Below are 23,148 nucleotides of genomic sequence, written 5' to 3' on the forward strand. Positions count from 1 at the left end.
AGTGGAAGCAAATATAATAAAGGAATGGAACTGGAAAGGAATGAGGATGTACCAAACTGATGTGTATATATATGCATAGATACAAATGTCTATATATAAAAATGGGTATAGATTAGTTCTTGCTAAAGGTTTGATCATTAGAACTAAAAATAGCCAATAGGAACTTCTTAAAGAAAAATGGTCCTGAGTGATATATCAGTTTCTCTCTAAACTTACCTGCTGCATTTTCTTTTCTTATTGAACTGCCAAGGGCTTCCACTGCCTGTATTTTACATGAGCAAAATCAAACCTCAGCATTTGAAAGCAAATCTGAAGACCTTTTCAAAAATCAAAAATTTTGAAAACTGTATCTTTCTGATATACAACAAATCATTCCAACTGACGCTTCAGTGAATGAACGTTTTTGTATACCAGAAGAACTTAATAACTCTTTTGCATCTCTAAATCCTATTAACACTGGCCCAAGTAATGAAAATGCTGCATACTGGCTGATGAATGTTGTTTGTTGACTAGCTTATAAAATGGTTTATTTGGGAAAATACCTCTGAATTTATAAACCTCGGATAATAGCTGCCATAAGAAAGATTTCCAAAATAGTATGCAAGTAGATGTTGAATTACAAAAAGGAAAAAAAAACCACCAAAAAACAGTAAAGGGAATAAAGCAAATAGATTTTGGAATTTTTTTCACCTTTTTTCTGTTTCTGCCTGCCTCCATCTTGCAGTGACCTAACAGGCATTTCAAAGGTACCTGATTTAGGCCAGATCTGGATACTTTCAACAGGTGCACTAAAGCAGAAAAAAAAAGTAGATAAATTTGGGGGTTTTTGTGAAGAAAGAAGTACAAATGGACCACACTTTTAATTGGCATCATTCTGTGGCTTAAGAGTTTGAGAGATGGTTTTTGGAAATGTCACATAAGATTCACAGTACAGAAAGAATGGGGAGAAAGAGACAGAAGTTGTGCAGTTGGGGAGAGAGAGGAGCAAAGAGAGGGGAGGTGAATGGAGAGATAACTTACAGGAGTTGCTCTAGTACCTCAAATATTAGGGGTTTTTTTAATTCTTTATAAAACTTATTTGTTTGATATTTTATAGTTAGGTGACGAGATTTGGCAAGAGAAGTGGTCCTTGCTTTTTAAATGCCATTCCTTTGTGATTCCAATTTATATGCAAACCATTTTGTAAGTGTTGCTTACCAGTTGTATAATACATATTGCACTAGTTCTTGCATTGTGTGGTGTGACTTCGTAGGAGATTCAAAGGTTGCGACAGACTGTTAGCCTGGCCTGTGTTCATTGTGTGTAAATGTTGATGATTTTAACTGTTCTGTAGTTTTATAAATTATTTTGATATTTTCTGTGCTGCATTATGAAAGATTTTACAGTGTTGAACTTCTAATGGACTGTTCTTAAAGGCTCTCCTCATTGAATTTGCATGCATTTATTTAATGAGTACAATTTGATAGAATTTAACTAGCCACATTGAAAAGACTGTTTTAAAACATATGATAACTAAATTCTGTGGGGAATCAATAAAGCTTATGAAGACTATGCAGTAGCTATTTTGATAGTAGTAGGAAACTGAAACAAAGAAAATTGGTCAAGAAAGAGTATGGTAGAACAGCTCTGAATCCTGGGTCACAACAGGTTCTTTCCAGCTGTACAAGCTCCCAGGAACATTTCTCAGCCTAAGCTGAACTTGTATTTATTTAACTTTATTGTGGTATTTCTTCCTGCTTCTGAATTTATCAATAAAATCCTGGTTTTATTTAAGATAACTTGTGTATGTCTTGGATAAAATAAACAAACAAAAAAGCCCTCTATTCTTTCCTTTGAGGCTGTGAGTAGGATTGAGGCAGTTAATGTTCTTGTGGTTGGATGGTTCTTGGGAGAAATTTGAGATTCTCCCTGGACATGACCACAGAGTTTCCAGAGTTATTATCAACAAAAGAGAAGGTAATGATAGAAATATAGAGTGTGTTAGTTACAAAGAAAATACACGTCTATAATGTGACTTTAGTCTAAGTTAAACTTGACTTTGCAATTTGAAATGTTCTGGATCATGCTGGGAGCTGGAAAGGTATCATCAACATGCTGTTGTAGTTTCCACAAAAGAACTTCACCTTGCCTCTAGGTTATGGCTTCTGCATTTCACTCACTAAGAAATGGGATTTATGTTAATATTAATATTAAATGTTGAGAGCAAATACATTCAGTCTGAGCTATACATTTTTTAAAGCTGGCAATATTTCAGTGTCAGAACCAAGTGAGTTTTTACACAAAATGCTTGTCTCAAGGTGTGTCACTGTTGGCAGAAAAGGAAGAGTTGATGTTATGATCTGCAGAGCCCAGCAAAGCCAGGCTTTCTTTATTTAAATAGTATATATGGAATATCCACAAATAATTTTTTTTTGATTTCATGGGAAGATACTATTATTTTTAGTCTTAAAGGGGCCAAGGGGTTAACATGAATCTGAATAATTGAACAGCCTGTAAAATACAAATTGGGATCAGATTTTCACAGCCATCATAGCTACTCAGAATTTTGTCAGCTTCTCCTGAGGAGGAAAATACTAATGTGATTTCAGTTTCATGTTATTTTAAGGGATGTAAGTACTTCAGTTACCATCCCATTTGTAACAAGAATTTTGTGTTTTAAACAGGAAAACATTTCTTACTTTTGGTCAGAAGTTCCCTGTTTCAGGAGTGATATTCACAAAATCTGTGCACTGCCCATCTATTGTAGTAAGATGGAAAACCCAGCAGCATTAGTCTAGCTACAGTTGCCTTCTGGCAGTAGTTATTGTTATGCCCATGAGAAGCAGTTAGTCCTGCTGTACCTCATTGTGGGTAGGCAGGAGTGGCAGGGTAATATCTCTGCCCCAAAGAATTGCCTGTCTGCCTGGATAAGGCTACTGGAAAGGAGGATGTAATGGACAGAGATAACAGTATGTGATAGAAGATATGATACTGTTTAATTGATTTTTGTTGGGCTGGTTGGTTAGGAAGTGCTGCGTCACCTGGGACGAGACCTTCAAGGAGAGAAGCCAAAGTTAGGTGCTGGAGAGAAAAGCATGCAAGAGTGCTGTTACAGAGTCCAGCTGAGGAAGGAGCAGTGGGAAAGAGACTCAGAACAAGCAGCTGAGGAGCACAGCATTGAGGGAGGCCCTGCCACAGTCTGGCTGCTCTGTGCTTTCTGCTTTGGCAGGTTCCATAGCTTCTCCTGCTGTCTGGGGGTTCTGGTTCATTCTTCCCCAGCTGGTTTTCTTTAGACAGTATGGCTGGGGAGGAAGGAAAAAGCTGCACCGAAGTTCTTGCACTTTGAAAATTATGTTCTTCCTTAAATATGTTGTGATACAGGACAGTCCAGAAGAGAGGAATTGTCTTTGTTGAGACCTTTTAAGGGTTTTTGGTCTCTCTTTATTTGCAATGGGCCCTGAACCTTGCCTGACTTGTGCTTGTAATACTACAGTTTGTATCAGTCCCCACTTTTGGAGCTTGATTCTATTGTTTTCACCCATTGATTTTTTTAAAAAATACTGGAAGCTACACAAGCCCTGGAAATGTCAAATTGTGTTTCATTTTCTAAAATAGAATTTAAAGTTATTTATTTTACTAGCCTATATCTGAATATATTTTTGACCCTTCTGCTTTTTTAAGTTGCTTTGCGAATGACCCCCTAAGAGAAAAAATGAAAAAAAAAGAGATTGAAAATTAATGAAGCTTGAAATATCCATCAAAATACATAGCATAAATTAGCTAAGGCCAGACATTTTTCTTCAATACATTTTAGGTTCTTCCAAAATATTCATACTGACAGCATTATCCAGAATGCATTATGTTCATATGTGCTGAAGGATGAAAAATAGCTCAAATTATTAAATCGCCTTTGATTTGACTGCTAAAGTTTATTGGGGTACAGTATAGGAAATCAGCCTGTCTGTCAGCTTGAAACTATCTTCCTGTAGAACCCTTGGATAGTTTAAATATTCTTTCTCTTCTGTTTTTATTTTTGGTTTTTAAGAATTCTTTCTTGGAAGTTGTGTTGTAGCACAAGTAATCTTCTGTGGCACTATGCTGACTGTACATTTCTGTACTGTACAGGAGTTTTGAAATACATGATAAATAAGCTACCATGTTTCCCAGTGCTTGAGATGCCCATTTACCCCTGCTCCCCACGTAAATGCAGATACATTATTATGTGTATATATATCCTGCCCACTAAAATGTGTAATAATTAATAGCACAGTTGAAATCAGAGCAGTTAATCAAAAAAAGATACAACCTCTTTTGGTAGTCACTTTGAACTTCAGTGTGAGAGAGCCAGGTTTAAGAGCAAATGAGTACAGAGCCAAGTCTGGTATGATTTACTGCAAATACTTGGACCTGTAGAAGGATATCTGTTTCTTAATAGTAAGGTCTCTTAATTAAAAATTTTATAGTCCATGTTTGGTATTAGTTCATATATTGCTGTTTACCTGGAGTATGTCTGGTAATTGCTGTTATAGATATCAGCCATGGTATTTTACGTGTTATACTTTTACATGGCAAAATACAGAGGGAAAAAAAAACCAGAAATAGTTGTGGTTGGATGATTTACTCAAATAAAAGTAGACACAGACTCTCAGAATTTGCTGAAAGTCAAGAAGTTAGTCAATTTAAGCAAATCACAAGTGTTGTCTTACCAAGATTTTTCTGTTGGAAACAGGAAGGCAACTATACCATAGCATTTCTGTGAAAATGTACATTATGACTACAGATTCATGAAGTGTTACAGGTTGCCAAAGTAGTGATTACTTAAGGAAAAATAAAGATATCACAGGTTGTTGTCAGGTTTGTCCTAGAAGCGAGGGTCACAATACTGCTGGAAGCAGGGCAAATTTGAAACTTGCTTAAGATTGTTCTTAGATCTAAGTTAAAATCTGGAAAGGCAGAAGGAATATTTTTGGAAAAAACAGTGACCATGAAAACATAATGTACATGGAGGTGTATTATATATATTATGAGGCTGCTGTGTATGCAGAACTTCTAATGAAAGTGAAATCTCTATTGGCATTTTTGGGTTATAATGGTCAGTAAATGAAAAAAAAAAGTAGACTAGCAAATTGTCTTAATGAAATGCAGATATACCGGGGCTGTGAGGAAGCCACTTCTAATTGTTGTCATGTAAGCATAGGACTGCTTGAGCAGAGACTTGGCAAAGAAGGAAGTGTGCTGCTTATCATGCCTTATTACACATCAAAGCTTTTGCCCTTGCATGCTTCCTGCAAAGCGTTATGACAAAACACTGGAGTAAGTGGGTGATGGATGGATGATCAGGTGCTCACACTGCAGGGGGATTGCAAGGCCTTACTGTATAGGTGTGTTAGCTGATTGAACCTTTTAAAATGCTTAGCAGAAACAAGGCACTTGCTGGTACTAAGGGTGACTGCATAAGACAATTTAGAGCTACAATTCTGAAAGGAGAGAGGGAGAGACTTCTACTGTTTCAGTGGTTGTGAGAATCAAGATGACGTGCATTTAGTGATGAACTATGAAAAACTGTCTACTGATTAAAGGTAAGAAAACAGTAAAGCTTGCCTTCACTGCTTCAAAGCCATCTCAAGAATGTACCAGTTTTTAGGAAGGAATTGTAACAATTCAAGATGAATGAATTTTGTCCGCTGTATCTTTCAGGGATTGATGGAGAAGTGCATCTTCTGTATAGAAAACACAGATGCTGTTGATAATTTTAGGACTACTTTATCTGTACTTTTGTCAGAGTTTTAGTAATTGTTACAGTCTGTTTCTTGGATTCTTCCTCTTCTGTTGTTAATATAACAACCCTTATGCTTCCTGTTCTGAGGCACTGCCTAAATTTCTGCCAGCACAGTCATCATTTTCCCCAATCTTCATCCATGTCCTTATTTGTTTAATGTAAATTCAAATATTATTTAGTCATCATTCATATTTTCCCATTATATTCTTTTATAGTGGCATATTTATCATGTATTAAAAGCTAATGAATGAAAGATCTAGAGTTTGGTGTTTCCCATCAAGATGAGGAACATCACCCAGCAGTTGCAAAGTTTTCCTGTACCCTGATGTACACGTGGGAGCTCAGCTTGGTAGCTGTGGCTCATGTCCTTGTTGCTGAGGCTTTCAGTAATGGCATAGCAGAATTGATGTTGTTTTGGGCATGTGTCAAATGAATGTTGCTTTAAAATGCTTTTCAAATAAAAAATTGAAGTCTTTGTCCTAGTAATGGCAGCTATACTAAGAATAATTGTTGGTTCTAATAATACACTTTATGTCTATTGTTTAGTTCTTTAGCCACAAGAATTTTAGCTGTTAACAGTTCATTTTTACTAGTAGGCTTATTTTAGTCTTATATGTTGGACATAATAATACAGAACAGCTTAGTAATTGCAAAAGAAACTTCATTGTGATTTCTTTTCTCTCATGATGGTGATTGTTGTTGTTGTTGTTTAGGAAACCTGAATTGACTGACTCTGCCTCTCTGCTAGAGACCTTCAAATTTCTTGAAAATGCAGCTGCAGACTTTAGTGATGAGGAAGATGAAGAAGATATTGAAGGAAGAGAGAAAACAATCATTGATACTGCAACAGTGAGTGGAAAAAATAATTGAAAAAGTTACGAAGAACAGAAAAAGTGAGATTAATGAGGTGCCTATAAGCAAAGTATATGACTGTGTATGTACACATGCAAATCATTAATGCATCTTTATGATGTCCTGAACAAGCATGTGTACGTAAGAGGAATTCTATATGCATTTCTAAGTTTTTGCATACAAGTTATGCTTTGCCATCTTTATTGCTGTGAGTTAGGTTAAATTTTTCTAAAATTATCTCTTTGCTATTCCATACTGACTTGTATTTTTGATAGATACTGGAACACAATTTTTAAGGTATCAATGTCCTTTTTTACAGTTCTCAGCTTAGTTTGAAGGTATTGTTCAAAACATTGCATGTCAATAATGATTCATGAATATTTATTAAAAAATTAATGATACTTGAAATTACTTGTAAAAATCGTCTTAGATTACAAAACTAAAATTCACTTGTATTTATAGCTTGTGGAAGGAAGAGGTATAACTGGAAGAGTTCTAATGTAGTTAAGAAATTTTTTTGTTTGTTCAGTCAAATGCCTTAACCTCACTCATGACCTATACTTTGCTATATGATTTATTCATATGATCACATAGATACATGCAATCAGTACTCTTCTTTAAAATTAACATTTATTCAGTGAATTGTTTCCTAAAAATTGAAGCAGATAAGAGATGATGGATGTGATTGTCTTTATGGTCAATTTTAAGAATTAACACTAAAAAAACCATTATTTTTATGGAATTTTTAAAGGGGATCTTTTCAGATCTTTCCTGTCGTTCATGGACTGTGAACTAAAGTCTGAGACTCTTCTGTTAAGTCTTGTGTAATACAATATGTTCACTATGCCTGCTGAAGAAATGAAGCTTGAAGTTTAGAATTGCTTCAGGTTTAGAAATTGGCTCTCTGTATCTAGAGGAGATACAATCAGTCATCCTCATGAGCTGTGGGTTGTTGGACTATGTATTGGAGTCTTTACAGACTGACCCTTAGCAAGGGTCCAAGTCAAAAAAATTGATTAAGGTAAATTTTCTATTTTCGTAGAAGTAAAAATTGTGGTATGGTTTTCATGAAACATGGCATCAGCTTACCAGTTAGTCAAATAACTGCAAAGACTGTAGTTCATTTTGATTATTAATGAAAAAGTAAATTTGTGGAACACTTAAAATTAAATTCTTCATTAAATCGTATATTTTTTTCTTTTACCAGAATTTGCTTTTGAAACTGAGAGGGAAATTCAGTTTAAACATGAAAAGCAACATGTTTAAGTAGCAATACCATCTGAGAAAGCATTCGGGATGGAATGACTTACAAAGTCTAAGAAAATCAGCTCTTGTCAGTTGTGGGATTTGGGGTTGGTTTATTTGTTTCCTGGAGTTGAGTCTTGGTCCGCATAGAGAATGATTTCAGAATTGAAAGTTAGCAATTTTCAGAGAAGCAAAGTGAGTTTGGTTTTACTGAAGTCTTTTCTGTGGCATTCTTGAGTTTTTGTTTGTGTGTTTTATGTGTTTTTCAGAAATGTTTTAAGAGAGAGTTTGTACATTTATAGTATTAAAGAAAAGGACAGTAGTGGTGTAGATTAGTGTCGGTTATTATCCACGTGATTGATTATTGATGGTCACAGGAAGAAAGAGTTACACACAAGTTTCATTTTCACTTAGAAGTTTGAACAAAGTCTGTGTACTATTCCAGATTTACTTATTAATGTGTACTTTTCTGCTTCCTCTTCAACTTCCTGTTTGGATTTTGCATAGAGGACAAGACAGTACTGCTTGGATTAAAAATATGTTTGTAAGTTAATTCAGCATTTTTTTCCCTGTACTTTCTGACCCTTCAGATTGTAAGGAAAAGAGTGCTATCTGACAGCAGTGAAGACAGAGATACAGAAGAAGCTTTGAAAGAGTTTGACTTTTTGGTTACCTCAGATGATGGTGATGCGGAATCGAGAAGTTCAGGAGATGGGACAGACTGGGGTAAGGAAATTTGATGGATCATACCAGGAGAAAAAAAAAAGTGTGCTAAGAACATATTGTGACTGATCAGTTCATTGAATGAGATCTCTGTTAGGATCACAGCATCTTTTGATTATTTCTACTATTTCTATTTTTATTTGATTATGGATAAATAATTGGTAGACTGAAGTCCTCTTGATATAATCTCATTTTTTCTGTAAACTGCTTCAATGTAAAGAATCTTCAAAGTTTCTGCCTCGCGTCATTTTTCCTTTTCATTAATTCTAAGGCAGATAGAATTTAAATTTTATGAGTGGCATTTCAATGTATTTTTCCAGTGACCCATGCACATGAAGGGCTCTGATAAAGCTGTATTTTACAATTATGATATGAAAGTTATTTTGTCATCTTTGCTTTTTCTCTTGGATGCAGAGAGTAATGTGAGTCATAAAATCCAAATGAGTTGTACTCTTCTTGTGGATTAGTAATTTAGTTAATATGAACTATTCAGCTGCTCAAACTTTCTTTTATAATTTAGCAGAATAATATATCTTTAGGGCCACTAGTCATAGAGAGACATTTCACAAGCTGCTCTCTGTCCTTTGAGGTTCATGCCCTGCAACCTGGATTGCCACCATCTCCACTTTACCTTGACGTAATTATTCTGCCTAAACTCTTGGTATAGAGAAGGGGAGAAAGAAGAGAACTGGTTAAATATCTTGATGGGAAGTTGATTCCTACTTAAGCTGCTCTGGAAAGTCTTAAGGATAGGTGAACATGGAGCTATTGAAGATGATGGGAAACAATTGAGCTTTACAATGGAGCTGCAGCTCTGACAGACCGATAAGCCATGGTAGCTGTGGCTCTCACATGGGCATCTCCAAGATGCTGTATTTCACTGAAGCCATGTCCACCTCCTGGTTGGACTCCAAGTTATTGTTCAGTGTGGTGTAGTCTCTGCTTAAGAGGATGTTGTAATATTAGATACAGCAGTCAGTATCTGCAGATCATTAGATATCAGCAGTCATTCACCCAACAAATCTAGAAATACTGCTCTTAAAAAAAAATTGGATACTGCTCTTTAATAGTAAAATTTTATCCATTTATGCAGGGTCAGTGCAGCTATTGCTTGTGTCACCAAAATTCAGTATGCCAACAGGAGCTTTTTGTTCTCAAATTCACACTTCTGGTTTATTTTTGCTTTCATTGATGACAGCTGAGTACAAGTGAGCAGAAGTCTAACATTTAAAATAAATTGTTATTAAAAGTAGTTCTTTCATTTCCAGAAATGCAAAAAGGTTTGTTTGTGTTGGAGGTGTTCATGTTTTTCAATTACTTCTTTCACAGCCTGTGTCTTTTATGGTAACTATGTAAGACTTAGCTTCTTCAAAGAACTGCTGTTGTAAATCACTTAGGTCAGCTTAAGTGAAACTGTTAAATGTAGTACAGTAGAGTGATGTTGTAGTGAGGGACAGCAGCAACAGAGGAAATTTTTTCTTCATTTTGGATTCCAAGTATTATTGTTCAGTTACAGTAAACGGTTGACCCCATTTGGCTTGAAAGGTCCTCAAATGTTTTTGGTAATTTTTAAGCTATTAAGCACTTGAATAGCCATAGTTCAGGATCTGCTTCTGAAGTTGAATAGTATCTGTGGGACATGTGGGAAGCATACTGGAACAGTCTGCAGAAAATTAATATATTGGGTGTTTTCCTGGAAACAACCTAATAAAAATCAATTTAGACTTTTTTTTTTTTTCTGGAGGAGGCAAAAAAAGTCTTGTCTAGCCAGGGAGGAAAAGCATGATTAAAACTTATGACCTAATTCCAGAAAGACTAGATACTTGTTTCTCTGAAGTATGATTTTCTCATATATTTTTGAATTCATTATGCAGTTCTTGCTCATTAGTGGTAATTGAGGTATATGCATTAAGAGGACATTACTTGGCCCATATACAATCCATTTTAGAGTCTCTCTTCAGCTTACTAATGCTTATTTTCATAGCTTTTCTAAAAGACTTAAACTGATAAACTTTGTCTTAAGTTAATCTGGCACTCCATGAGTATAGGATCATGACTGAAGGGTTCAAAGGAGTGAGAGAGCATCTTAAAAAGTATCTTTTCCCTCTGTGATGCAAGTCTGAGCAGAGTCAGTCTCTGTTTTCTCAGAATCTGTATATCAGGTAGTTAGAAGCCACGCTAAGATGCCTTTTTTTGGCATCACTGAACTCTCACAGTAGTCTCAGCCCCTCCTTGAAGCCCATCTGCTCCAGCTGCCTGAACAGTCTTAGTGGCTCGCTTAGACTTGCTACACTATGCTAATAATAGGTATTTAGGACTCTACCTAAAAGGTTTCTCAGCATTAAAAATATTGTCTTGGATACAGTTCTCCAAATTGTGGTCTCACGAGTGCCCAACACAGGGGAACAGTCACTTCCTTCACCCTCTTGGTTACATTCTTGTTAATACAGCCCCAGGATATTGTTGGCTGCTTTTGCTGCAGGAATATGTTGCTGAATCCTGTTGAATTTGATGTTGATAGAGGATCCCTAGGTCTTTTTTAGCAGTATTCATTTTTGACAAGTCAGTCACATTAATAACCTGTGTGTGGTTTTTATCTTCTGGCCAGTCATAGTGGCTCCTTCAGACTGTGATTGATAGTGTTGTGCTTCCTCTACAGACATTTAAGTTCTGCAGCTTAGTCTGAGAATAAGTTTATTATTGTTTGTATTTTGAAAGATCTAGAATAGCTTATCAATGTAGAAAGCAAACTTGGTCTGAAAGGAATTAATCTTTAAATAATAAAGTTAAAATTTTAATGAGCAAAACAAAGCAAAAAGATAATGCATTTCAAGCTGTAATGGTCAAGAAAATATATACAAGGAAGAGCTGTAATACCTCCCCTCCTCTCGCAAATTATTTTTCTAAGCTGCTTCAGGACAGCCTCCATATGTGGAAAAATTGCTTGGGGGATTTGAACTCACGTAACATGTTTTGCTCAAAATCTCTGAATACTCTAGAATTGGAAGGATTCTTCTGTTCTGTATCATGTGACAGAGGAAACAATTTGAGGGAGATGTTTAGGAAAAAAAAACAAATCCAAACAAAAATATGGGGATGTTTTTGCATTAGGTACGCTGAAATGTTTTTGACTTTTTTTCCAAAGATTACTACCTCAGGCCTTCACCTTTTTGTAAAGTTTCATGGCTTTAGTGGTCTAAGGGTTTATTTAAACCATGATGACATGAATATTGTGTTCCAAAATTATTTAAATGTGCTACTGCTTTGTGTAAATGACAATATAGCACAAAACCAATAAAATGATAATTTGAAATGCAGTACACAACATCTGAGTTGTAAAGTTATGTAGACGAGTAGCATAGCTGTTTCTTCTAGATGTAATAATCCTTTCCCCGGAGGAAAGAAAAAGATGAAAAATGTGTCCTGATTTATTATAAAGTAAATGTTGCTTACATTTATGGACAGCTATGTGCTTGGTTATGGGAATTAAACATGTGAAATTTCATCTCAATTTTTAATAAGAACATTCTGAGCAAACAGAAGTGGAATGTGAGTAGCAGTTTTGCAGCTTTCACAGGCTTGGTGCTATTTCTGTCTGTTTAAAATAAAAGACAAACGTTGACAGCAGCTGTTGCCTCCTTCAGTGGAGATCACTTGGTGACATTATTGAAAAAGGATGTTTCATTTGTTTCACTTTGTTTAGAAAAGGAAGACCAGTGTCTCATGCCTGAAGCCTGGAATGTCGACCAGGGAGTTATAACCAAACTCAAGGAACAATACAAAAAGGAGCGCAAGGGGAAAAAGGGGGTGAAGAGTAAGTGGAAAACATTGCACCTTAAAATCATAAATCTCACATCTTTCACACCCTTAATTCTATCTCTCTTTCAATGTTTTCCTAAAATTACTTACTCTTTTACTTTGCTGCTCCTGACTGCTTTCCTGTTCACCAGTTCTCAGGGGTTGAAATTAATGACAGACGATCAAGTTACCTACGATAAATAGTTGGATTAGATATAACTTCTTCCAACCAAGTGTTGGATTAGTTAAAAATTCTTGCTTTGAGCATGTTTTGTACTTTTGTTATTCAGATATTTAAATTGTAAAAGGCATTGTTTTAATACTTCACACTTTAATACAGAAGACTTCAGAATCCTTTCTTAGCTGGAAACATGCCAGTTTCACAGGATGAGTTAAAGTCTGGTATATAAATAAACAAAGAAAGAGACCAAACTGGAAACTCTCTTGAGCATCCTATTAGATGACAGTGGGAGAAAACAGGTTAATTTCTACCCCTGTTTATACTTGACATTCACAACATGAAAGTCATGCTGTCATCATAATTTGTTATGCAGGGCTCGAAATAGGAAGCAACTATGACCATCAGTTTATTTGTAATTCACAGGATTTATTTATTGACTTTCATACCTCTGGGACTAGCATTCAAAAAAGTTGGGTATTTTTATTAAAAAAAAACCACCTGTGAACAGTATCTGAAATACAGTTTCTAGCCCTGTATTTTTTTGTTACATTTCTTGAAATACAGATATGTTTTGTTAAATCAATTGGTTTTGATAGGTAAGCCATTAAATTTTTTGAACTCAGATGGAGAGTTTAAAATGAAACACTGTATTCATGGCTGTGTTTCAAAGACCTAGCCATATTGAGAATTCATGTGTGAAAGATGTATATTAATAATATTGCATGTAGCCTGGTAAGAAATTTCAGGGATGTTTCTCCCTTTGTGGCAAGATGCTTATGAATACCAAGGAAATTCTCACTTCCAAAGAGATATGCACAATGATGTAAATATGTCAGAGCCTCGCATTGAGGCTGACTTGTTTTATTACTTTTTGCATTGATATTCTCAATTAGCTGCTGCTCAGCAGTTGGTTATTTGGCTGAAATTATGTTATGAAATAGAAAAACTAAACATCTCCTTTTTTTTCCAAATTAAAAAAAAAGGTAAATAATTACCATGCTTTAAATTTCTTAAGTGATATTTTTGTCATCTTTGGAAAAATTTAATTTACTGGAAGTTAATTCCAAGTCTGACAAGAATCTGAGCTGACTAACCAAAGTGTTCATGTTTAACAAAATTGATTCTAAATTTCTTTATGGTTAAAGATAGACAGGACATGCCAGTATATGATTACAACGAAAGTGATTTTTGTAACTTGTCTGTTATTTTTAAAATACACAGACATGTTATGTAGTTCAGGGTAAATAGCTGTGGGGTTAGTCTAGCAGAAATTATTTAATCCAAGTGCTGAAATTTTGTTCCTGAACAGCTGTTGTCTTTTTATTTTTGATGATAAAACTTAATTGTTAATATAGAAGCAGACATTATTGGAATATGTTTTATATCATTATGATAAAAAATCACGATGGAAAGGCAGCACTCGGACATCCAGTGCTCCTTCATGAGGATAATTGCTGCCCAGTACCTTTTGGATTGATTTGATTGGTTTGATCTTGGGAGACAAAGTGGTTTACTGCAGCAGTGAAATTAAGCATCTTTCCATGGACAAACCATCATTGGAGGGCCATCAATGCAGAAAAGTCAGGAAGAATCAGAGCCTGTTTTCAGTTATTCATAATATTGCGCATAGTGAAGAAGAATGTGAGGGAGGCTGTCTGGAGAAAAAAGAAGGAACTAAATAACATTAAATTTTACAAAGTTTGTTTCTATGACTTTATTTTCATCATATATGGTGCTTTGCCACTGAACTTCTACTAAGTAAAATACTGGTTTTATAAAGCAGATATTATAGTAAAACAATCTTGCAAAATCCTTCTTAGTGTTTTTCTGGATTGAGTAATATTTTGGTGACAGACAAGTTAAATACATTTTAGTGTATTATCAGTCATTATGATTAGGGTGGACAAAGTAGCGTTTGCAACTGCATTAGTAAACTCATGATTTTGCAAGGCTGTAGTAAACATTCCTGTGAAGTAATAAGAGAATAGAATCATAGAATGGTTTTATGAGAGAATACCTATATTAGAGTACACTACTGTGTTAAAGCTGCTTGAAAATAGCTGTATTATTTACTGGTCTAGGAAAAAAACATAATGGACTATGGGTAAGACATTTTCCCATTCTTAATTAAACTTACAACAGGAAAAACTACCGAAGATATGTTTCAGCCTCAATCCTATATAAAACAGTCAAAACAGGGATGTGGGAAAATGATGGAGCAAAGCACAGGTAAGTGTCAAGAAGGGCATGGGTCTTCACCATATGTAGCTTCAGGAAGTAGGCCAGTGAATCCAGTTGCATTTTATTTTAATATAAGTATAACTTTTTGGATTATATAGTTCACGATACTACACTACTGCACAAATAAATTTAAATTAAAATGTTGTTGTAACAATATGCTGCACAAAGTACCTGATGCACAAATCCTAAAATATTCATGGATGTCAGCTATTGTTTTAGCAAAGTAAATATTCGAATTATCTAAAGTATGACTCAGTTGGCGGCATTCTTCAGCATCCTGTACAAGTAGCACTATGAGTACAAGTAGCACTATGAGTCCATTCATATGGGGAAAATTGTGCGTTCACAATTCTCAGCTGCTTCTATCACTTTCTTCTTGAAATTCATTTCATGCTGGATGATTAGTTACTGCTGAAATAAGTGCTCATTAGTTTTTCTGTGGTAATATCATAATGCAAGGTAGGATCCATTGTTGCATGTGCTGCTGTAGCATATCTGATAAAAGGAGTATCATCGTGAACTATGCCTAAACCCTTTAATTTTTTGTTTTTTTTCTGGTTAGGGCCCAACAGGTCAAAGCTGCAAGATATGCTTGCAAACTTGAGAGATGTTGATGATCTCCCTTCATTACAGCCATCTGTTGCACCTTCTTCTAGGCCCAGTAGTTCAAGGCTCATTGAACATGAGATAAACAGGACGGATGAAGGTAAATATTAAAAAAGTACATTCCCCTTCATAGAGGGTGGATGTTTGTAGTTACTTAAGAATTATTCTCTCTGACTTTCCAAGCACTTTACAAATTCTGATTCAGTATTGCAAGTTTTAGGTATAATAGATTACATTCTTATTCCTCCATTACGGTCACTATAAGTAAGGTCAAGACACCTACCTAAGTTCAAGTCTTGGCTGAATATCTTTGAGCACAATGAAAAAAATAATTTGGCACTTAGTGGCTTTGTAATATGACCATCCTAAATCACTTACTTTTGTTTGTGCTCAAGCCTTGCAGACAAGTGTGGGCCAGAAACTCTGAGGACATAAGAGCATCATTTTTTTCCCCATTGACATAATTTTAAATGTATGTATGTATAGATACACACACACAAGCGTGCCCTTTTTTCCAAGGTGCAAAGATAGAGGCTGTGCAGGTAAACACAGATGCCTTACTATAGCTTTCAAAAGCACGTGTAGTGAAGCATGATTGTGTGGTGAATCATACAGAACAACTTGCAGCTTGCCAGTGTATTGATTTCCATAATGTGTTCCAAAAATTAGGAGAAATTCTCACAGGGGCTAGTCCAAGTGAGAATTTCTCAAGCTAGTCCAAGCTAGTCCATGGCTCTAGTATGGAGAGCCATGCATGCATCTTTGTAATGAAGCACTACTATTAAGTCTGAAAAATGCTGAGTCATTCATTTGATTCAATATTTGAATTGCTATAATATAGAGCATAATAACACATAGGATATGAAGCTATATTAATTTGTCAAACATGGCAGCCTTCCAGTACCTAAAGGGAGCCTGGAAGAGAGCTGGAGAGGGACTTCTTATGTGGGCATGTAGTGACAGCACAAGGGAGAATGGTTTCAGACTGAAAAGAGGGCAGGTGTAGATTGGTTATGAGGGAGAAATTCTTTACTGTGAGGGTAGTGAGACACTGAACAGGTTGTCCAGAGAAGCTGTGGATGCCCTGTCCCTGGAAGTGTTCCATGCCAAGTTGGATGGTGCTTTGAACAACCCCATCAAGTGGAAGGTGTCCCTGCCCATGGCAGGGGGCTGGAACATGGGGATCTGTAAGGTCCTTTCCAACCCAAACCATTCTATGATTCTGTGATATCATGTGCTCTATTAAAATGGTAAATATGTGTTTTGAAAAAAGTGCAAAACATGAGTTCCACTTAGCAGTCTTTCAGTGAGAATGAAAAAGTAGGTCGGCCAAGTTATAATTAAGATGCATAAAAAGCCCTGGTGTGTGGAATAGCTACCAAAGATCTCAGTAGTTCTGCTTCCTTCATGCTCAGTGATTTTCTTCATGAAAGAAGGGGGTAACTTAGCAACGCTTTGTGAAGTGGAAGAATTTTTTGTTGAATGTTCCCTTTCCAACTTTTCTCACATGTACTGAGAGCTGTATTAGCAGAGCTCTATTTTCATGTCCTTTCAGTAATGTGTTTTTTAATTCAGAGACTCACATGGATTCTCACAAAAAAAGGACAGCTGATGTTAGCTGTGTATTTATAAAGCTGAGACGCCATATTTTGGGCACACATTTTATTCTAGGAAGTTTTCAAATTTGATGTCTTGTATGTATTGTGTGTTAAGTGAAATATTGCATTGTGAGTTCAAAAGACAGGAAAAGAAAACTGTAGTGTAAACTTTGGGGTGGAGGAGGTAAAAGATGTTTGTGATGAAAAGGTAATAACTAAGAGACCTATTCGAAGAGCGGTGCTTGAAGGGTTTTGAATTTAGGCTGCTCCCACCAGCTTTTTTTGTCTACATTTTTGTTGCTTCTTCAATATCTATTTGCTATATTTTGTAGTTGAGTTGGGGAAGGTGATTTCTGTGTTTCTTGTGCACTTTATATGGATTAATGGTAGCACACCCTTCCTGCCCGTGGCTGGCTCCGTTTACTGTCTGGAGTCGCACACATCTCGGGTGTAGGTGTGTTCAGAGGGTGCTGCTTATTGGTAAGTACAGTGATTATCTTTGGAATAGCTGTTTTTCTGTGAATCTCTGTGCATCTTTTTGCCCTTGGCTACTTGACAGATATGTAGCATTCTAAAAGTGGAAAATGTGCTTTTATTGTACACCGTAGTATAAATCTCTGTTTCAGGATTTTTTTGTTTGCTTTGTTTTCTTGCAGTGGAAGCTTTAACATTCCCTCCATCCTCAGGGAAATCTTTCATTATGGGAACAGATGAAGCCCTTGAAAATGAACTGGGTCTTGGAGAACTGGCAGGCCTTACAGTAGCAAATGAGGCAGATTCACTGACTTATGATGTAAGTGGTTATTAATGGTAACTCAATGTTCTTCTGTCTTGTTGAAGGCAGATGCAAGTTACTTGTGTACAGACTCAGCAGAAAACATTCTCCAGTTAAAATTACGCTGCTAGAGGATGTCACAAAGTTTTACTTGGCAAAGGAGTCCTTCCCATACACAGCAGCATTCAAGCTCTCTACAAGCCCCTCTCCTCTCATTTGCCTGCCATGTTATTTATGCAAGTAGTTGAAAGTAAATTAGTGATAGTGGTACATCTGGGCACTTGTAACTCCAGTGACTGAGCAAAATTAGGAGTATCATGGCCAGCGGATTGAGAGACATTTATGTCCCTTTTATATGGGCTGTATGCAGTTTTGGGCCACTCCACTTAAAAAGGGTTGTAGAGAAATTGAGGAGTATCCAGTAGCTTCTGACTGATGAGTAGATGTTAAGGGAGCTGATCTTGCTTAGCTGTTAGGAGGCTGAGGAGTGCTTGAATAGCAGCCTGCAGGTATAGGATGCTTGTAAGGATGACAGAGCCAAGCTTCTCCATAGTGCCAGGTGTTAAGGCAGGAGAAAACAGCAAATGATGGCTTGGGAGGTTCAGGTATGACATTGGGGGAGAAAGTTACGTAGTAGGTGATACTGAAACAGAGAAACAATGGAATCCCTCTCCTGGGAGTTACTTAAAACTTGGCTGGGGCAGAGCTGTGGTTTACATTACCTCTGGTGTGAGCAATAGTTTCATTTCAAACGGGAAACTGGACCGGAACTCTTAGGAGGGTTTTGTGGACAGCACTTCTGCAGCCTTATTTTTCTTGCACTGTTTATGACAAAAATCTTTCTTAAAATTGCATCTTTTCAGTTGTATGCAATTTCTTTTCTGTATTTCTGATTTCTTGGGAAAAGATACTTCAGGTATTAATTTATTCATCTGCTCCTGTGTGATCTGTCAGCTTCAGTTTAATCTTGCTGTTGCATTGCCCAGCTGTGTCAAGGTTGAGGGATTTCAGAGATAATTTTTAATTCTCGGATGGGGATGAATCCTACCCTTCAGTAAATCTGATTCTTAAATAATCATTATCTGGGATTTTACCATGACAAATTAAATCTGAGACTTTGGACATAAGATGCAGGTCCTTACTTTGAAGTTCTGTAAAGCAATGAAATACATCGTTAATAAAATCTTACACTCATTTGAGAGTGCCACTGCAGAGATGTGCCCTACCACTGTAGCAAGTTTCTGAACATGTGATATGTTATGAATCATCAATATTGCAATGAATGGAGAGCATTTCTGCTAATATTCAGTATTTCAGTATTATCTCCCAGTTTGTCTCAGTTCCTAATGTTTTTAAGAACGAATTGTCCCTAATTACGTCTTCAGAAAGGGGTACAGTAATGTACAAATAAATTGCTGTTACGGGTACTCCTAAAAATCCAAGGCTGGATTTTAAATTCAGAGAACATGACAAAGCTAACCCATCTGTACAAGATGCTTTCATTGCTTGACTTCATTGTGCAAGTGTCCATATAAATGTTGTGTTTGTTCATGTCTCTGTATCCTGAACTAACAGCTTTCATTTATGGAATAGCACTTCTTTATCCACTCCAGTCCTTTCCTGCATGGTAGAGAATACCAACTTCTATTTGTTCATTTGTCCAATGCCTGTATGAAGTCCTGTGATCAGGAATTCATACTCATGGTTACCTCGACTCTTACCTTTTTCTAGTGCTGACAATTAAAAAAAAAATTATAAAACTATTTGCTCTGGTAACTGTGCACTTTATTGAAGCAAAATGAAAGGCTGGTGTTCCTATTTCAAGTTTATTGTAAGTTTAGCTTACAGATAATGTAATATGGCTGCCAAATGTGAATCAGGTATGATTAGTGAAAGCTTAGTATTTGTTTTTAAGTGTCAGTTTTGAATCATATGGAGAATTAAGTAGAAAGATCACGTGAATCAGTCTTTAAATACATTTGCTTTCAAGAATGGCAGACACTTTTCCCATTTTTGGTTCCTTTCATCTCACTGACATTTTTGCTGGATTATTTTCTTCTAAAAAATGGCAGCATTAGCCTACCTCATTTCATGGTTTCAGTTTTTTACATAGTGCTTTGACTGTAAATTGAAGAATGGTTTTCACTTGGTAATGAAGATTATTAATTTATTACTTAAAAGACTTTTTTTTTTCTTTTGTATATTGGTTTTTAGAGTATCTAACAAGATTAAATTTTCCAGATTGCTAGCCAATACACTTCAGTTTGCCTTTTCTTTTTCCTTCCTTTACACATTCTTGACAAATGTTCACTTTGATTGGCTCTGTTTTTTTTTTCTCTAGTCTTCTGGATAGATTAATCATCTTCATAAAATTATAATAGATTTTAGATAAGAGTGACTGAACTACAAAATCATTGCATTTAATGTTAAGTACTGATTTGGAGGTTTTAGACTTTGCAGTAGGCCCTTGTTTGATTTCTTACAACTTTGAACAAGAGATGTACCTGTCATTGCTCTCTTTAGTTTTCAATTTGTTTTCAATTCATTTTCAATTTTGTATAGGCACAAGTATTATTATAACTGGCAAATCCAGATCAGGTGCTAATTTTGGGGTTGGCATCCCCCCAAACTGCTTTTCAGGCCTTGGGTTACCTCACAGTTGTGCTTTGGTGGGGAGAGACCGAAGGAGGTTGTGTGCTGTGTGAGTAACCAACCTGAGAGCTTGTGAGACTGGTGGGTAGAGTGATGTGGTGCAGCCAGGTGGGTGATGTGTCAGGGCTAGAATCTGTTTCCAGCTCTGCTGCTGGTCTGCTAGCTGGGACTGCCTTCCATCTGCTTTCCAGTTTATGAAGTGCCCTTCTTTGACTCCTTTTGGAAGGACATTTTTGAATGAAAGACAAGCAAATATAGAATTTTATCTTGCCAGGACTGGAATTCACTGTTAGGCCACCTGAGGTGTCTTTGTGGCTTTTGCAGCTGTGGCACAGAACCTGTGCTGCTGGTACGGCAGCTGGAGGGCAGGCAGGCTCCCTCCAGCACCTGATTGGCATTAGGTGCCTATGTTGAAGCAACCAAATTTCTCTCCAGATATCTGTACATCTTGTACCCTTTTTGCTGAGACTTTCTTGGCCAGTCCTCAGAAAACCTGCCAGAGCTGCTAACTGTGCAGTCCTGCCCCATCCTTGTACCAGCCCGAGCATTTGTCTGTTCCCTCACCGAGCCAACTTGGCTCAGTAAGCTGGCAAAGAAACTGACTTGTCTCCCTGAGCAAGGCAATATGTCATTACTAAGAAATATGATGAGGCTAAACCTGCTTTAGAAATATGATGAGACTAAACCTGTTTCTTGTGGCTCCCTTCTCTTTGTTTAAAATCTATAGAACCTTTTAATTTATGCATATTTTTATTCTTAAATCCAGATGTAACAAAGCTTAAGAAAAAGCACTTCTGTTCTTAAACCTCCTCTTTCGCACCCAGTCCCCAGGATGAAATGTTTCTTGAAGTGGCTCAAAATAGTTCTCTCATCTTTGCAGTTAAAGATACAAATTATTTTGAATTATCTTTAGATTTCAACATGATAAATATCGGTACAATTGTTTGTTTTCTTGATTTTTCCATAACTACCATCAGCAGTGGTTATGGAAAGGTAGATTTAACTCATGACATTGTTGACTGACAGTGAAGTAGTCTGTTCAGCCTTTTGTGTCAATATTTGTTCAGAGGAGCAATATTGAAGTAACTTATTTTATTAAAAGGCTTTATTTTGGATCATCTACAATGCATTTATTGCCAAATGTGTCTGTATACATGATACCTTATTGCCTGCCAGTTAGATTCTTAGTGTGTAGCCAAGTCCTTTTTGCCTTTTTTTTTTCTATTCTGGCAAACTTGTCATGCATTATTAGAGATCTTGTGTTGCCTTAGCTGGGTAAGTTAGGTTGTGTTCCTTTCTGTGCTTCTAGAGACTTCTCTGTTTCTCTCAGATCTTTTCTTAAGAGGTGTTATGTCAGTAGTACTTTGAATATTCAGGGACCGCACCTTGGTGAGTCAAGCCTAACTTCGTAAGTGAATGAGCCATAGATCAAATTTTAAGTACTTAACTGTATTAATTGAAGTATCAGTGCTTTTAAAGTGTGTAATTTGACAGACATGAGATTATTTCAGATTTGCATAGAATTTATCACTGTGGACGCAACATTACTCGTATGGAATATGTCTACCTTGGTTCTCATTTTGAAGTGTCTGGTTAGTGTTAAGTGGACTGTTGTTTGAGAGCAGGTTATTGTGAAAAGTGGGTGAGGTAATTTGATATCTTCTGAAAATGCCAAACTAAATTTTTGATTTCTTCCTTTTGTTGTGCCTTCCAGCTTAATTACAAGTTTGGCATTTTGTTTTATTAGATAGCCAACAATAAGGATGCATTGAGAAAGACTTGGAACCCCAAGTTTACGTTAAGAAGTCACTTTGATGGAATAAGAGGTCTCGCTTTTCATCCAGTTGAACCAGTCTTAATAACAGCTTCAGAGGACCATACATTAAAAATGTGGAATTTACAAAAAACAGCCCCTGCAAAAAAGTAAGAATTTTTCTTTATTTTCTTCAAAACCACTTTTAATTTATAAAGGAAAACCAAAACCTAGATGCTACTTCACTGAATGGCCCTTCCAGTTAATGGAAAGTGTTCCCTGAATTTAAGACTAGGAAAGCAAGCTCTCAGAGAAGGGTGGAGATGCCTAAAGAATGCCAGAAAAAAATCCATGTGTGTTTGTGAATGTGTTCTGTTTGTGAAGATGAAAACCATTCATTATTTTATATTTTCCTTGTAGATAACATGACAAATTAATTTACTAGTGAAAATATTTGGATGCGGCCTGTTAGTGTGCTTGCATGTGTATATAAATGTATAGGATGCATTTATATATATATGCATATGTATGTATACACATATATGCATATACCTGGGACAGCTTGAAACTCTGAGATGTTGCCAGGTTCTGTTGTTAACTGTCTCTTGCAAATTGCTGGGAATTTGCAGAAATCAGAGGAAATTCGTAATGGGGCTGATGTGGTTAAGGGAGTACGTCGCACTTTTGAGGAGAGCTGGGCATAACACAGTCCTCCCTTGGATTGATAAAATCCAGAGCAGCAAATTTTGAAGCACTTCAGTGTTGATAGAAAAACTTTGAGTCCAAAACTCCTTTGCTCCAATAAGAACAATTAATGATACATTCCATGTGATGCTAATGTCTCTCCACTCCTGTTCCATTGGTGTACCTAGCTGCTTGTTTGATGGGTCTCTGAAGTACCTTGAAGGTCTTCAAACAAAAATCCAAACAACCAATCCTGTCATGTTTTGAAAGACTGCAAATAGT

The 23,148-nt window shown here is 36.3% G+C and overlaps 1 protein-coding gene across 1 annotated transcript in view; it reads left to right on the plus strand.

Annotated features, from left to right (window-relative positions):
* Window positions 1-23,148, plus strand: part of STRN (striatin) — a 69,299-nt gene that overhangs the window by 30,492 nt on the left and 15,659 nt on the right. Inside the window, 7 exon segments of the mRNA XM_054628950.2 lie at window positions 6,472-6,607; window positions 8,446-8,581; window positions 12,282-12,392; window positions 14,700-14,786; window positions 15,361-15,504; window positions 17,659-17,795; window positions 22,177-22,352. Of these exon segments, the coding sequence (XP_054484925.2) occupies window positions 6,472-6,607; window positions 8,446-8,581; window positions 12,282-12,392; window positions 14,700-14,786; window positions 15,361-15,504; window positions 17,659-17,795; window positions 22,177-22,352 (927 nt within the window).

Source organism: Agelaius phoeniceus, chromosome 3, assembly GCF_051311805.1.
Source record: "Agelaius phoeniceus isolate bAgePho1 chromosome 3, bAgePho1.hap1, whole genome shotgun sequence".
In the NCBI taxonomy this organism is placed as follows: Eukaryota; Metazoa; Chordata; class Aves; order Passeriformes; family Icteridae; genus Agelaius; species Agelaius phoeniceus.